Source organism: Doryrhamphus excisus, linkage group LG2 (assembly GCF_037039965.1).
Source record: "Doryrhamphus excisus strain RoL-2023G ecotype Guam linkage group LG2, RoL_Dexc_Guam_v1.1, whole genome shotgun sequence".
In the NCBI taxonomy this organism is placed as follows: domain Eukaryota; kingdom Metazoa; phylum Chordata; class Actinopteri; order Syngnathiformes; family Syngnathidae; genus Doryrhamphus; species Doryrhamphus excisus.
In genome coordinates this window covers 2,659,240-2,675,687 of record NC_136358.1, presented here as the reverse complement: position 1 = coordinate 2,675,687, position 16,448 = coordinate 2,659,240, and the positions used below count along the sequence as shown (strand labels likewise).

The window sequence follows — 16,448 nt, the reverse complement described above, 5'->3', positions numbered from 1 at the left end:
AATACGAATAGTGACACTAATAAACTCTCTTTGTAAGCCTTTACTGCAATCTCATTGAGCGCTATGTGTGCACTTGCTCACTTCCGCCTTTGTCACATTGACAAAAGTCATCACATAGCTGTCCTTGGCTATGCATGCCGGTAACTAAAAACTTGTAACACAAATTTTCACTCACAGTTCAAAGCTATTTTTTTTTTTTTGCTTGTTGGTTGAGAGACCCGTATGCCAACGTGCCACAGTATAAATTCAATTAATAAAAGGAGGGCATTACTCTGTGGCATTTGAGAATTGCCTCTAGACCCGGAACAGGGGTCCTGTACCATTCAGTAGACAATGTGTAACCTTTGTCCTCACATGCTGCTGTAATAGTCGCTGATGTGCTGTGTGTTGCAGTAATGGAGATCACTTTTCAAAACCGCCGCACGTCTGGATTTATTTCTGTCCATGTGTGTGACACACGTCACATGAACCATCACTCTGAAGAATGTCACTGCACAACACCCCCCCCAACTGCAACTGGCCTTCATAAATCATCAGCTATAGTGTCAATAATGTTGAGCACCTCTCTGCTGAAGTGGAAAAAAACAAACAAAAAAAAAAAACACAACAGTGGGGAAATTGCACTTACGCATTTGTCTGAAGTGGCAAATTTATCAAAAGAAACTCATCTTTGCTTTTGACACTGGTACTGTGTGACTGGGACTGACACTCAAAAGTGTTCATAGTTGATTCATAGATGTTAGACATTCCGTGTTTGCATACAACTTTGTGGAAACAGTGTGGGTAAGGGCCTCGTCAAGATTTGTTACTTGGGCAATGAGCGTGCCAACATGTCGAGGAGGTTCTGTGATTTATTTTGGCAGCCCTACTTCTCTGCTTCTGTTACAGAGGCGTGTGCAACCTCCGGTGTTTATTAAGTCATAAAGCAAAGCAGACCTGCTGTATTTGCCTGCAGTAAGACACAAATAATATGATCTGAGGGAGGAAACTCAACAGCAAATAAAGTGTTTCTCATAAAAGACAAGTCAGAAAAAAATGTTAAACTTAAGAAGTGAAGCGCTAAAAAAAAATACTGCTGACACCGTGCCACTACAGCCCGCCTTTACGAAGACAAAAGACAATGCAGAACCGACAGATTTATACAGGTGCATATTCAGTAAAGTCCTACCTTGGTTTTCCAGAGATGTCTCAGAGAGGTGGCCAACTCAGACACAATTTGTCATGAGTCAGCTGACGCCAAAGAGAAACGGACGAATATTTGCCGAGTTAGTGAAGAAGAAAGGTCCAGGGAAGAAAAAGAACAAAGCGTCGGATTAACCGAGGCCACGTTGCCGATCAAGTGGATGAAAAACTCATGCTGAGAGATACAAGCTGGCAGAAATGCCGAAGAAATACTCCGTCAAGAAGATGTAATCATTCCATGGGGAAGGAAAATACAGTATGTGCTGTCACAGAATGTAAAACAACGCATGCACAATCTTCTCTTGTCCATATTGAGCATTCTTTGACATGATCACATACAATTACCAGTCATTTCATTAGGTACACCTGCAGTCAAAGTCATTTTTTCTCTGTGCAGGTGTAACCGCAGAGTGAACACTGTCCAGGCAGGAGGTGAAATAGCGCAGACAAAAGGACTTAAACCACCAGCAACAAAGGGAGCAACCCAGTTGGTTTTGCTGTGGTTCGTGACTTTGATCAAATCAAAGAATGGTCATTGATATAAATGTTTAAAACAATTGATATTTCTTGGAAAATGATATTTCAAGCTTTTTCCTCTGCTGCCCTCAGCCAGTTTTTGATATATATTTTTTTTGATCTAACACTAACACTCATACAAATCACACACTTCCACACAGCTATCCCCTCAGGCAACAACTGGACTCTAGCCCTGATACTACATCCTCTCCATCATAAGGCTGTCCTATCTCTGGAAAGACAGTCAGTGATGAGATGCTCTCCTAGGTGGACTCGTCCGTGAGTGGCGGGAGCCTGTTACTGCTACAACTCATCATGTGTAGCACTAACAACATAGACTGAAGTAGGTGGTACAATGCAACATCTTACTTTCGGCCTGTTAACCTGTCTAAGTTAAGCATGTTTAAATGCAGAATTCTAACAAGAAGGCTAATTTAAATTTTAAAAGGAAGCCAGTCTTGCACCATTCACTCGGACACAACTTTGGGACTTACGGTCACTGCAGAAAGAGCCTCCGTAGGACGTCATGGTGCAGTCACAGGTGAAGCCCTCCCACTGTTGGAGACACACCCCTTGATGGTAGCAGGAGTCCTCCGTACAGGTGGTACTGGGTCCTAAGAGACACAAGCTTCATGTTAATGGGAATAGATCATTCTAGCCTACTGGGCGGTAGAACTAGCTTATAAGAAATACAGTCAACAGAAAACAAACAAACATGGCTAACAGATGGGGCGACCTTCCAATGCACTTTTACAAGTGGGAAATCTTTGCATTTTTCTGGAATGCTGCATGTTCCCTGCTTAGTTGCCCTGGCAACAAAACCTACAGTTGGCCTCCAAGAATACTTCTGCAGCAGGATATTAACTCAGATGCTTATGTTGAGCTTTTATTTAGTATCATTTAAAATTCTGTTTAATTTCAGACTAGCTGTTAAAATATCATTAATTGTATTACCCAAGGCAAGATTTTTTAGCTACACTACACCCGATAGACCTCTATCAACTATAATAAACCAATGATGGGTTGGCGATTACCACTTAAACATAAAATACCAATAAATAATACGACTATATTGTTATTTTTCTGTTTTGGCTTTATAACCTAAGCGAGAAATTTTATGAACCAAATAGACAGGCAATTCTTAATGTCTCTCGTTTGCAGCATTTCTTGAAATGCTGACTTTTCAACTGTATTAAAGAGCAGCCTTTGTTTTGCGATGACTCCCTGTGACCATATACCACTTTTTGTTTGGTTTGTATTTATTTATTTATTGTATTTATACAATTATATATTTTATAAATTGTATTTATTTAAAATTTTGTTGGCAATTTCACTGCTGTGTTATTGTGCAATGGCAATAAAGGAAGTCTATCTATTTTGCTGACCAAAGTCTCGGTGAATGTTGCCTGTCACAATGAAGGCTGATGGTGATGTCCTCGTGCAACATAAAGTCAACATTATTTCCTTGTGTATTTTGTTTCTGTTAAAGCTGGCTAATTACTTGGTGCCTTAGGAAAAGCTTCCCTAACCAGCGGTAATTAAGCATTTTGTCCTATTTAATAGTGGAGAGCTCTTTGACTATTGATCAGATGCCTGAAAACAATCAACATTCTTCAGCCAAGCGTGACATATCATCTTCCAAATGTTCATTAAAAATGAGCATGGACAGACAATATGGCTGCCTTAATCATAGATAGACAGACAAGGTCAAAACAGGACAAAGTCGTTAGCAAACAGTGGTAAAGTCCGAGTTTTATCACACAACTAAAATCTAAACAAGGAGATCAAACTCTGTGGCCAGAGCTGGACAAGCAAACACCTCAGAGTGAGGCTGCTTGGCAAGCACATAGAGACGAGACACCGAAGAGACACCACAAATACTTTTGACTGCTCCAGTGAGAGCGTAAAGGCCTGCGCCAGTCCAGGAGCTTCTGACCAAAGGACTGTCAAGGCCGAGTTGGTTGAAGCAGAACCACTCAGCTCTCTGGCACATCCAATCATTAGCTAATATTAGCATCAGCAGAACTTGGGTGCTGGTGGGAGTAAGTGTGATGGCTTAATGCCGTTTTAAACTGTGTTTGAAGTCAAGTAAATGTGGTGTATAACTGTAGGCAGGTAATGAGTCTGGCTGGCAGAAGTAGCAATGTTCCAGGAGGGTTTGGTGGAGGTGGCATGAGGGGGAAAAAAAAACGCTGGATCAGTGCCTCATTGAGTCAGCCAGTGTGGCCCCTGGGGAAATCAAGCCTGTGCTCTTCGACGCTCAGTACGCCAGTGGGATGTGGCGGAGGGGTAAAGGGGAGAGTGTGTGGGAGGAAGGAAGGAAAGAGGGGTGGGGGGCTATTGCCAAAATCCAGTGATATATCCAGGATTAACTGGGCCAACTCTGGGGGCGCATGTGGCTGGAGACTGCGGCGGAGAAAGTATATGTGAGGTAAACACACAGGAAATGTAAGATTAATGAGGCAAATGGCGAGGAAGGCGGGGGCATGGCTGAGATTAGCTACACTGAGAGATTCTTCACTCATGCAGGTTTTATAGCGCAATAGAGAGGATTTACACATGACGGGAGCTTAGACTGCAAAGGCTGCCCAGGGGCTGTGAGAGCACGGGCGTGGCCACTGGTGTGTATCAGTGAATAACAGCTACACAAGTGTTCCGTAGTACCAGGCTATGATTTCGCTTCTTTCGTTATTTTAAATTTGTGATTTAAAAGACTCACCGTCGCATCCTCGGTCCACCTGGCCCACCCTGTGGAGGGCATCTGCAATCAGGTCAGGGAGTCTCCCGTTCAGGTCCACAGAGGCTAGACAGCCCTGGTACCCATCCCGGGACGCAATCAGCTTGGGCAGATTACTGTACATGTTCTTTATCACGCCACCGATGTACAGCTCTCCTGCAAAACACAATAATACAATTATAGCAACATGAACTTAGTCTAGTACAGGGGTCAGCAACCTGCGGCTCCAGAGCCGCACGTGGCTCTTCAGCCTCTTTATTGTGGCTCCCTTTGCGATGCTTGAATATTTTTAACACCCGAGTGGGGAAAATGCACGTCTTTTGTAATGAGTTTTAAAAAATCCAACTTTGTCTGAGACCATGAATGCATCCTGAGTGAGTTCTGACTGCTATCCAGTTCAGTACATGAAGAAAAACAAGTAATACTTACCTACAAATCTAAAAAATAAATTCGAGATAATTTAAAAACAGCGGCATGGGAACTTGTTTTTACGTTTACAGTAGTTTACACATACATTTATGTAAGTTTATCTCCAAAACTAGCAAGAGTACTCCAACTCGTCTTTTCTTATCTGAACTACTTTGATACCCCCAAATTCCCTCCAATGTTGTTTTAAACATACTATATGTTTTGCGGCTCCAGGCTATTTTTCTTCAGTGGGCATTGGGTAAAATGGCTCTTTTCATAGTAAAGGTTGCCGACCCCTGGTCTAGTAAGACCATCATTTGCGAAGGAGGAAGGGGGTGTCACAAGACGACATGATGCAAGATATTGGTTTCGCAAGAATGACATTTTAACACTCATTTGAATAAATTCGGCATATGGATCATTTGTGTTGATGGCCTCGCTTTAACCCCCCCTGAGTTCATTTATCGTGTGATTAATTAATTGATGTATTATTGTAATACTTCTCTCTTTTGTGACACCCCTAAAATGCTAGATCAAGCTGCTGGATGTTGACCACTCATGATACTTGAAATCCATGAGAGTTATGCCATCTTATTGCTTTCACAAATACTCCATTGTCTACCTCCACGGTTGTTAATGCCAATGTGTTTTGATCTGGCACTAATTACAGACCTTGATGGTAATTTGCTTTCTTAGACCACAGCCCTAGCGACTGTGAAGAACTCTGTGGTTAGCTGAATTGACGACTTATTAATTGAGAAAACAGTTTCCTACTAATTTCAGTGTGCTTTTTGTGAGATTCCGTACAATATTGCACATAATAGTGCAGGCTGAAAACATGGCTGTCACCACGAGACACAAGGAGTCGTGGAAAGCGTTTCCCGGGAGACATCCACGTGACAAAATGCTTGTCGTGGCAGAGGTGTTGAGAACATGATCCGATGGTTTCCCGATCCTGAGAGAAAAGCTTTACGCTTGACGTGAGGTGATTGTAGCACATCCGACTATATCATTGAAAATGACATTTCACGCTTTGGGAGATTTACACTGTGCACCTCTTGAGAGGGGAAAAATGAACACAGGCAGCATTTCCTGAGCAGGATGATATTTTGGTGGAACTTCAAATAAATTGCATGAATATAAATGTGGTATGCCTTAGAAATGTCTTCCGTTGTGGCCTTCGGGAAAGTGCCTCAAATGCTGTCGTACTGACTCATGAGGCAAACTTTCAACTTACAGCCTATGAGACGCAATGAGCCAAGAGGTCATTTGTACGTGGACTTTGTGTAATGGAATAAGTCAATGATGTTTGCCGACTTCTCTCCAGAATTAATGAGGACTAGACACTCCATGTTTTCCCTGCTGGAGGGGCTCCCTGGGCCTTACAATCAATGTAATGAATTCATTAGCTGTCTGACTGAGTGACGCACTGAACTCTGCAGCTGGGACAACCATTTAGCAAACATGATATTATCTTTATAGAGTTCATCTCTAAAGAACAAAAAGCGTGCCTTCAAGATTCTGACTGCTTCGTCATTAAGAGCTATCGGGCTGCGCGATGCATAAAACAATCCAGGTGAGGGTGTGTTTTTCTTTTTAATGAAAGCAAGGGCTTTCTTTGTTGGGAGTACACCCCCAAGGCACGTTTTGTTCACTGTGTAAAGCACTAGATACTCACAAATTGTACTCAACCAAAAATATGGTCAGGACACCTTCTAATTTATCAATGATTCAATTTAATAAGTTTGGTTAATTATACAATGTTTGTCATGTATCTTTTTAAATCATTTGTATCAATGCTTCAACTATTTCTCTACTCCTATTTGAAAATGGTCCCCTGCTAAACATAGCAAGGGAACAAACAAGTTTAGAGTAGAGTAGACTGTATGATTAAATATACTCTGCTTCTTCCTACTCCTTTTCAGGCATGTTCCATCCATCCATTTTTTTATACCGCTTATCCTCATCAGGGTTGCGGAAGCTAGAGCCTATCCCTGTGACTTCGGAGGAAAGGCGGGGTACACCCTGGACTAATCATTGGCCAATAGCAGGGGACATAAAGAAAGAAAAAACATTCACACTCACATTCATACCTATGGACAATTTAGAGACGTCAATTAACTTAGCATGTTTTTGGAATGTGGTAGGAAACCGGAGTACCCAGAGAAAACCCACACATGGGGAGAACATGCAAACTCCACACAAGTGGAGATTCAAACCCAGGTATTCCAACATGCTAACTACTCGTGCAGGCCTCTTCAGGCATGTTGAAAACTCAAACTCAAGTTGATCAACTGATCACATTTACTTTTGAATGATATAATCTTGCCATGACATTCAACTTAAGTGTCTTTCATCACTGGCTGTTGGCAGAGTCTGATTATGATTGTGCTACTGATCTAACTTTTTGCTCTCCAATAAGTTTCCTGTGTGTTACAATGATGAGTAACCACTTTCCCGGGTTGTCCTGGCCTGACTCTGCTGTCCGAGCTGTGATGATGAATGCTTGTGCAGCAGAAGTGCAACGGCAAGCGATCCAAAAGACACCAGCAATTATAGCTGTGCAGACATTGCCGGAGACCGAACACCTCTGCATTGCCATGGTTACTGTAATGACCTCTCAGGGGCCAGCGGAGGGAGTATGGAATGAAACAGGCCCCTGACACATTTGCACGAGTCAATCAAGAGTTTTCGGAGGCATTGAACCCGTTTGTTTCAAGAGGTGGAGTCCATTTTGTAGATCTAAACGGAGCTTCTGATGTTGAATTACTTAATTGAACAATGGAACATATTCCATCAATCCAGCCATTTTCTATACCAGTTGTCCTCATTAGGGTCACAGGGGTATTCTGGAGCCTATCCCAGCTGACGTTGGGTGAGAGGCGAGAGTCCAGGGGTACATGCTGTACTGGACTGCACATAAAGACAAACAACCATTCACACTCACATTCATACCTATGGACAATTTGGAGTCGCCAATTAACCTAGCATGTTTTTGGAATGTGGGAGGAAACCAGAGTACCAGGAGAACATGCAAACTCCACACAGAGATGGCCAAGCGGAGAATCGAACCCAGGTCTTCCCGATCCTCTGACTGTGTGGCCACTCATTCACTGTGCAGCCCATGGAACATATTACAGCATCATTTGCCTTATTTCTATGTATTCTGATTTCCTTGATTTCAATGAGGGCAGGGGTGTTCAAAATGTGACCTTCAGGTCCATTTTTATTACAAGTAAGAATAGGTTAAAACAGTCAGTTTTCTACTAATTACAATGCATTACTTTTAGTACTAAATGCAATCAAATGGGTGAAATTTCTGCAATGCAGTCAAGGCAGACGTTTTCAATAACCGGGACAGACAGGAGCTGACCTTTAGACAGAACCCAAGGCCTGTAATTGGCTCTCAGGTGAAGTGATGTTATTGTAGTCTGTTTCCCCACCTCCGTACACATGCTCAGATAGCATCGGGATTGAAGTTCAATAATGAAAATAAGTCCTGAATGCACAAATGGCTGCTTTAATCACACCCCACCCCACTACCTCTACCATTTCCTGAGCTAACACAGACTATTAAATGCCTCATGTGATCTACTCTTCTGACCCTTTCACATCAACAGTGGAAAACTTAAGTGTACAAGCTGTTAGGTTTGGATGGTTGCTTTACAAGAACACTTACTGTACATAAGCTGGTTTCATCTTTGCAATGCATTGCCTTGAATCCAAAATGGACAATTATATCCTTGGCAGATCAGCCAGCTGTACAAAACAACGTGACACGAGGCTGTGATGACATGACAAAGGTTCTGCATTAAGCACTGCTTTTGCATTCCGCAGTGTTTGCACAACTAATTGGAATCACATCTTTAACATGCACACTTTACAGCCGAAAATAGAGACTGGAAATTAGATGAGTTCTAACAACTATTGATCACTTTGAAGTTGTGTTTGTCGAGCAGGAGCGCACCAGCCTTGCTTGCCTTTGGGCATCTGGGGATTTCTATTGCTAAATAATGATGTTTCTCCTGACAGCAGTGATTGATTGCATCATGAGGCATGAGGTGATAAAAGGAAAAATGGGCTTCATATTTCGGATGCTTTTTAATTTAATGGTTTTATTACTTTGAATTTAAAATAACATACATACAGTACATATTTAGCCAGCTACTGCACCCAAAGTTACAGCCCTGAAGCTTTATTCACTTTGTATTCATCTTGACTCGTTTGTTCGGTAACCTTGTCTTCAAGCCTTCAAGATTCTCTTTCTTGCAAGGAAAAAAAAAAAAAAACAAAAAAAAGTATTTTCAACAGATCACTTGCTCCTGTGTTCCCCATAGAGCTAGGAAGTGTAATTGCCTTTTGATGTAATACAAGTAAAGAACGGTTAAAGCATTTGTTGACCAGCTGACAGAGGTGAAGTAAAAGGGTACAAGAGTGCATGCATTTGTAATTGGATTTTTCGGTACGCAACATTCAATATGATACCAAGGCGGACCAATTTCCCATGTCGTACACATTAAGTGATGGACAAGAAGTATAACTGCCCACAGGTATGTGTTTACTCTGTAAAGAAATACAGTGCAGCTCAGCCTTTGGCGAGCACGAGTCATGGCTAGAGATAGTGCCAGTCCATCAAAATTTCTCTACCATCAACAAAGGCAGAAAATAATTGTATTTATTGGAGATATTGTTGTGAGCTGCACAGTTGTGGAGTTGTTAGCATATTGGCCACAAAGTGAGGAGATCGGGAAGACCTGGGTTCGAATCTCTGTGTTTGCATGTTTTCCCCTGGCGACCATTCCAGGATGTACCCCGCATCTCGCCCGAAGTCAGCTGTTGCACAGCATAATCATATGACATAAATGACATTTCTAAGATGGTCAAAAGAATAGCTTAATCTCAGCAGGTAGGAATGGTCATTGACTGAAATCGTTAATACCAGGAAGGAACAAAAAGGAAGGTGATTACAGTGACAGCAGCGAGGATGAAATGGTGTCAGCAGTGAGAAAGGTTTTTGTGCATTGTATCCCCTCCCTACCCGCAAAGGCTCCGATTACAAGAGGCTGGAGTTGAGACATTCATTCCATCTGACGTGAGGCAGTAATCCAGTTACACTTTGTGTGATTTGTTTGGTTATTATCATGAAAATGTTCTCAGGGTGTCCTTTGGCGGGGCTTCATTGCAAAATCTCCGCCTCTGTTGCCATTCCCGATACTCCACCAGGTGAAATTGAAGCTGTGTTAAAAAGGAAATTATATAGATCCGGGCATTCCACTTTGCCTAAAAAACATCATGCAAAGCTTGCTTCTCCACCTTGGGCTTGACGCAAATATTGAGTTCCTGCAGAAGTTGGTAAAAACAAGGAACTATAAAAAGAAAGGAAAGGATACAGTCTTAAAAATGGAAAATACTACTAAAAACAAATTAACTAATTTTCTCAATTAATATAATATTTATTATATGAAGATAATTTAGATGGGTGAACAGATACCAATAACGGTACTCGCTCATTGCTAATATATACAGTATTAAGAATTTCCTCATTTTCTCATTTCAGAAATTCCATTTAACACTCATGTTTGAGCTGTGTGTAAAACAAATACCTCCGCTACAAAAGAAGAGAGTTCCTAGTACATTTTGTAAAGAACAGGAAATGTGTGAGGCTCCAAGTGGCTGTGCAAAATGATAATAAACTGTTTACTTAATCTGTTTTTTTTTAAGCATTTAGCTTTAAAAAATTTTTAATCTCATCCATGACATTCTGAACAGACTGTGGCAAAAAACAGGCAATTGTCATCACTTCTATGTCCACACTCAGAATTCAGCATACACGCCAATATCAATCCATAGCTGTCATTGCTGTCTCCCTTAGCCTCTTATGCTGACAAATTGATATATCAACACTTCTTTTTATTTTGCTCATCCAAACAACAATGAGACTGAGAACAGGGAGCACTCACACACACAAAACAAGAAAAAATCTTTCTGCGAGCAAGATAAAACTTGTTTTGTGCTCTTGTATTTGGTACACAGGTACAAGCGCACACCAGAGAAATTGTGGGAATTGCTTATTGTTGTTATTTGTACTATGGGTCTGATTCCCAGACCGTTGTAAGTGTGTGTGTGTGTGTGTGTGGATATGCCGCACAGTCAGAGGAGAACACATCTGTGCATGTGTGTGGTGTGTTTACAGAGATGTAAGACGGAGGGGGAAATTACTGGAATGTGTGTTGATGTTTTGTCAAAAGGATTCCTCGTGCTGCCTTGTGTTTTTTCTGTTACACATGACGTGGCAGTACAACGGCACATTATCTTTGAAAGAGCACAATCTAAATGACGTGAGGAATGAACATGATGACATCCTTGGGTCTTTGGAGTTATTGGTTCAAGGCATGACTATATGCGGTCGTGTGAAAGTAGAACATCGAAATAAAGATTGTATACTGTGGCTTGTACTAGGAAGGCTACTGTTGTCATGGTAACACCGCATCAGTTTCTTCGGTGGATCTTGGGTTTTTTTATTGACTCCGCAAGATGGCAGTGCCTTAATGTATCATGAGCGGTAAAGATCCAACAGCTTTATTTACCCCTGCATGTTGTTTAGAATGACCTCATCAACACTTTTATTTCTGGCTGAGCAGTATGCTTTTTACCACTATTACTACATTGGTTCTGTTGCTGCTGCATTGTGCAATATACTTCTTAATAAACCATGTGGTCAAAGAGAGTTACAGTATGTTTAATTTTTTAATGCATGCACTCCAAAGTTTTATTAAAAAAAAATAACTTGTTCTGCATATAAAATGAGAGATTTCACATATCAGAAATAATAGCCTCTGCCAAATGATCACCTGTGTTTAATTGTGCTAAAGAGACATATCTTCTGATGCAGATTTTTTTCTGCTCTACTTTGGGAGACGTTACCTTTGAGGTCCAGGTTGCGGGCTCCATTGGAGTGCTGAGTCACGGTGCGTGAGTCGATCTTGAGCGTATGTACATTGTTAGCGTCCCGGGACACCACCACGTTGTGCCACTGATTGTCGTTGAGCGGCTTGTCAGAGTTGCCCTTCATCAACGATGGGCCATTGCCAAGGTCAAAGACGTAGTGGACGTACCTGGGGAGGGAAGTGGGAACAATGACAAAGATGATGTGTGTGTGTTAAGTGCTCCAAATATAATTCAGCTTCTGTCCTCGTTACTCCTTCATGCCGCACTGGTTTGTCTGGAGGTGCTCAAAGATAGATGACACTTCACTCTCAATGCCTAATAGCTCCATATTTTCTGTGTCACCCATTTTTTGCTGTTTTATTTAAAGTGTAAAACACCTGCACATTGGGAGGTACGAGGAGACACAGCCTAAATCTTCATTTACTACTCTCTACTCTGTCTTGCCAAAAGCACAATTCATATCCAGTGGCTGGGCTTTCTTGCAGACATATTTTGGCAGAGGAAATTTGGGCTGTTGCATTCAGAACAGCGGCACAAATTCCTTAGCTCTTTGTGTTTCTGCTAGAGAGGAAGAGAAAGGGAGAAACACAAGCAAAAGCCTCTTTTATTGTGCAATTGGAAACGGCGTCTTCAGTATCTACTTTGTGTGTTTCCCCTCCAATCCGTAAAGAACCGATGTGATGCTCACCCTTTGACCAGTTCCACAACAATGAAGTCGCTCCCATCTCCAGAGTTGAAGAGCATCAGGCCATCGGGCGTGGTGGTCTTAAACTGGAAGAAGAGGTGCATGGAGGCATAAGCCTGCAGCGTGGCCAGTGCGAGGTAGCTGCCTTTGGTCCGGAATGTCACCGGATCAGCAATGATATGGCGCATGCCAAAGCGGGCATTGAGCTCGCAGTAGGAGATGTCGCCATTCTTGCACTGGTCCAGGTAGGGGACCCCGTTGAAGGCGAGGCCCTGTAGGTGGCCAATGAAGTTAGAGGGCACCACAGCGATGAAGCGGCGCTCCGTCATGATGCCCGTCTCGATGTTGTGGAACTCTAGACGTGTGTGGGCACCAGTCATTTGGCCTGGAATAATGGGAGACGCTGATAAACATCACTCATTTCGACAAATAATGATGTTGCACTGCTCTGCTTTAGGCAATGGAAGGTGTCCAGGGAAATATTCATGCTCTGTTACAATCATTATATCCATTCCATCAGGGTTGCAAGTTTATCTTGAGAGTTTCATTTTATTGCACAAGTTCATCTGCCGTGAAGGAAATTAACAATGACATAATGCAGCGACTACTACTGTGTGTGCCATTTATTTTGCATTTGGCTCCAAAATGGTCATTAAAAGTTCCTGGATGGTCTTTTTTTTTTCTTTTTCCACAATTATACACCAGGGAGGACATGGCAAGGTGATCCGTGGCTCTGGGACATGCTGTGCTCATGCTAAGCTCACACCTTATCCTCTGCTTTCAACCTTCCACCTTCCTCCTTGGTGTTTTTGTTAGGAGCTTTCACTGCATTCGTTAACATGAATAGTGCTAACTCACCTTCCACTGTGACGTTATCCACAGACAGCTGCAGGCTCTTGCCTCTACGCACTACCTTCACCGTGTGCCACTCGTTATCGTTCAGCTTCTGACCTGCAAACAGTGTCTCGGGTCCTTTGCCTGTGGACAAGCAAGGGAGTGAAATCACAGCACTGTAGGGAAGTTGTGCACCCGTTTCTGTGTGTATGTGTGTGTGAATTTCCACGCTCCTTCAACACAATTTCCACGCACAGTCTGTGACACAAAAAGTGGAGAAAATCCAAACACGTTCACACCAAGGGTTTTCCTGACATAAAATATATGACGTACTACCGGCTCTACTATAAAACCAAATAAGCTCTACTTCCTCCTACTTCTTTTTTGAGTTTGTCAAAGTATGCAATTTGTTTCAAATAAACTGATCTAAACAATATTTACATTTTAAACAACACGTCTTATTTTTGCCAATTCGATTGAAGTTCCCAAACTAGCACCAGATGGTCTCTTTTTGCCAGGAAACCCCAAAGACAGAACTGAACTCAAAGCCAAGTAGACAAGCGTAGTGACCCATTTTAATAGACCACATTGAAGAAGGGGCAAGAATATGGAGAATATGGTGACCGGACTGCCAAAGCCAATACCAACAGGCATACTATAATTCACACCGACTCCCATGTTATTCTTATGGTGACCCACTTCAGGAAGCAGGCCCATCCTCATGCATCCATGGCAGGCCCCCCACCCCAGGGGTCCTTCACCGACTGCATCCATCCACCATAAAAGAGTAAAGGCAATGCTTTGGGGCTTTGACATACTGACAGGCTGCCATCCATCCCCACCATCTTTGTTCTCATCTCATAAACAACTTTGACTGATGCCATCCGATACATCAGTTTGCTTTCTCCTGTATAAAATATTCATAAATATGTCTGAACTTTAATCAAAAGAGAATGATTAAGGAAAGGACCATCAGTTTGCAATGGCCGACATTTCACACGAACCAATGGAGAAGTGACAGGTAATTTTTCCATAACACACACATGTGCATACACAGATGTTTTCAATGAAGAACAAATTGCATTGCATTGTGTGGCTCATTGAACGTCCCTGTTGTCATTAACAATCACCTTCATGTCACAGTGGGCACGCTGGAAAGCCAGTAAGCTTTGCTCGCCTGTTATGCAAATAAAAATGCCAGAATCAGACGTGAGCCAGTCGGAGAGGAATGATTACAGCCCGCCAACATGGCGGCCCAAACAACAATGACACACAACACCAGAGAGGCCACGGGCACTTCCTGGCATGCGGGCAGCTGGTGCGTGGAGTCGTAGGGCCAGCCATGAGTCACATGGTCACACATGGCGGTGACAGGATGAGTGGGCGGCGGTTGAAACAGGACATTTGTCAGGATCGCTGAAGCATATGCAGACAGTGTGTAGGGAGCACTGGGTGACTGCGGGGAGTGGCGCCCAGTCAAAAGGTCGATGCTCACTCACAGGGACGGACCGTTTTAATGTTACTGAGCTAACAAGACAGGTTAGAATACAATCATGCTTTTGCGTCAAACAAAAGCAATAGATCATACTAGTTTACTTAAACATGGGGTCATCATGTTTTGCACGCTTCCGGTTTACCCAATTAACGGGTAATTTCTCGATTTTAAAAGCACTGGTGTGGAATATTCACTAAAGCCTCCTATTCCCCTCCCTCCCCTAGCAAGAAATATATGATTGCAAGAGTCAATGGGACAATTGGGGCTTCTGACCTCAAGCTCTGGGATTCAAATGTGCTTACAGAGAACACAAGCAGGCAAAATTCTTGCAGACTGGAGCAAAAAATTAAAGCCTGGTCGTCATCTTTGTTAAAATAGCTTTTCCAATGCAGGCTGCCAACAGTGTTGAAAAGAAAGTGCAATTGGAAATAGTCAAATTAACTCCAATTAATTAAATGAATGTATTCAATGAACCGCAGAGCATCATAAAGTGGTCTACAAAAGCAAATTACAGGGGTCTCTAATTAGTAGTGGTTAAAAAAACATTAGCATTAACAGCTGTGACTGTTGGCAACCTCCTGATCTTGGAGAGTTTTTATAAACTTCACAAGATGGCAGCTTTATCTACCTCTGCATGCCCTTTAAAATTGTTGCTACTCAGCATAAGCTTAAGTCGTGCCGTACTGTTTACAATGAACTCATCAGCACTTATAATGCTTGCTGAGAAGTTAGCGCCTTACATTTTTTACCTGATAATTAACCTGAAGGCTACGGTCCAGCGGCACACACCCCTTTGGTTTCATCCAAATCACGTGGTGGACGTTTGATCATATTTGGGGGCGCCAGTATTCCCCCACCATAAACGAGGGACAACTGTACATGCAAAGATATTTAACACTAGCAGCTTTAACTTTGCCAAATCGCTATTGTTAGCTGACAACAAATGTAACTAATACATGTGAGTGTGTGTAGCAAGGAGTGTGGCTTGCAACATTGCCGCAGGAAGAGGTCAGATTGTACACATTCGAAAGGTAGCGCCCTCCCATGCATCTCCTCATCCTTTGCGTTTTGTAAATGTCGCAACTAGAATCAGAGCATGTCCGTTAAACATGGTACAAGAGGACAACAAGTCATCTCCTGCTATTCTTTCACAGTAAGACACATGATGCAATCAAAGTGGCGAAACATGCACATGCAGCTATTTATTTATCTCTACCATCACCATCTCACCAACAGATCTTTGTAGCAATAACATCCCAAAAAGTCCAAATCTGTCATAATCAGGCAGCCATATGGCATCCCCATCACTTTTTCTACTGTGTGCCTGAAGGAGAAAAGCAGTATTCCCACATATGCACTTCCATTCCTCATGTGTTGTTTTTTGCATCTTTACTAGGGTGAAATCCAGGCTATAAAAATCAGAAATGTTACTGTTTTATTGTATTATAAAAGGGATTGGGGAGCTTGCTGCTGGGTATGAACTAAAATAGGAAAAAAAAAAAAAACTTGTTTTCCCCTCTCACAGTAAGAGTTTATTCTGCTGTTCAGACCTTGCAGGAGAGAGCAGAGAGGACATTGCGTATGCATCTCCCACACAGCACCAAGGTTCCGGCAGTGCCAACACACTGCTGCACTTAATTGAA

General features: G+C 42.4%; 1 protein-coding gene across 17 annotated transcripts in view; it reads right to left on the bottom strand.

The window, feature by feature from the left end:
* nrxn2b (neurexin 2b) overlaps positions 1–16,448 on the bottom strand; it is a 371,144-nt gene that overhangs the window by 149,442 nt on the left and 205,254 nt on the right. For all 17 annotated transcript variants that reach the window (XM_078795285.1, XM_078795326.1, XM_078795309.1 and 14 more), the window contains 5 exons: positions 13,335–13,454; positions 12,480–12,861; positions 11,768–11,958; positions 4,418–4,591; positions 2,193–2,312 (listed from right to left, as the gene is read on the bottom strand). In XM_078795285.1, coding sequence (XP_078651411.1) covers positions 2,193–2,312; positions 4,418–4,591; positions 11,768–11,958; positions 12,480–12,861; positions 13,335–13,454 — 987 coding nt within the window. The remainder of the gene's footprint in view (positions 1–2,192; positions 2,313–4,417; positions 4,592–11,767; positions 11,959–12,479; positions 12,862–13,334; positions 13,455–16,448) is intronic.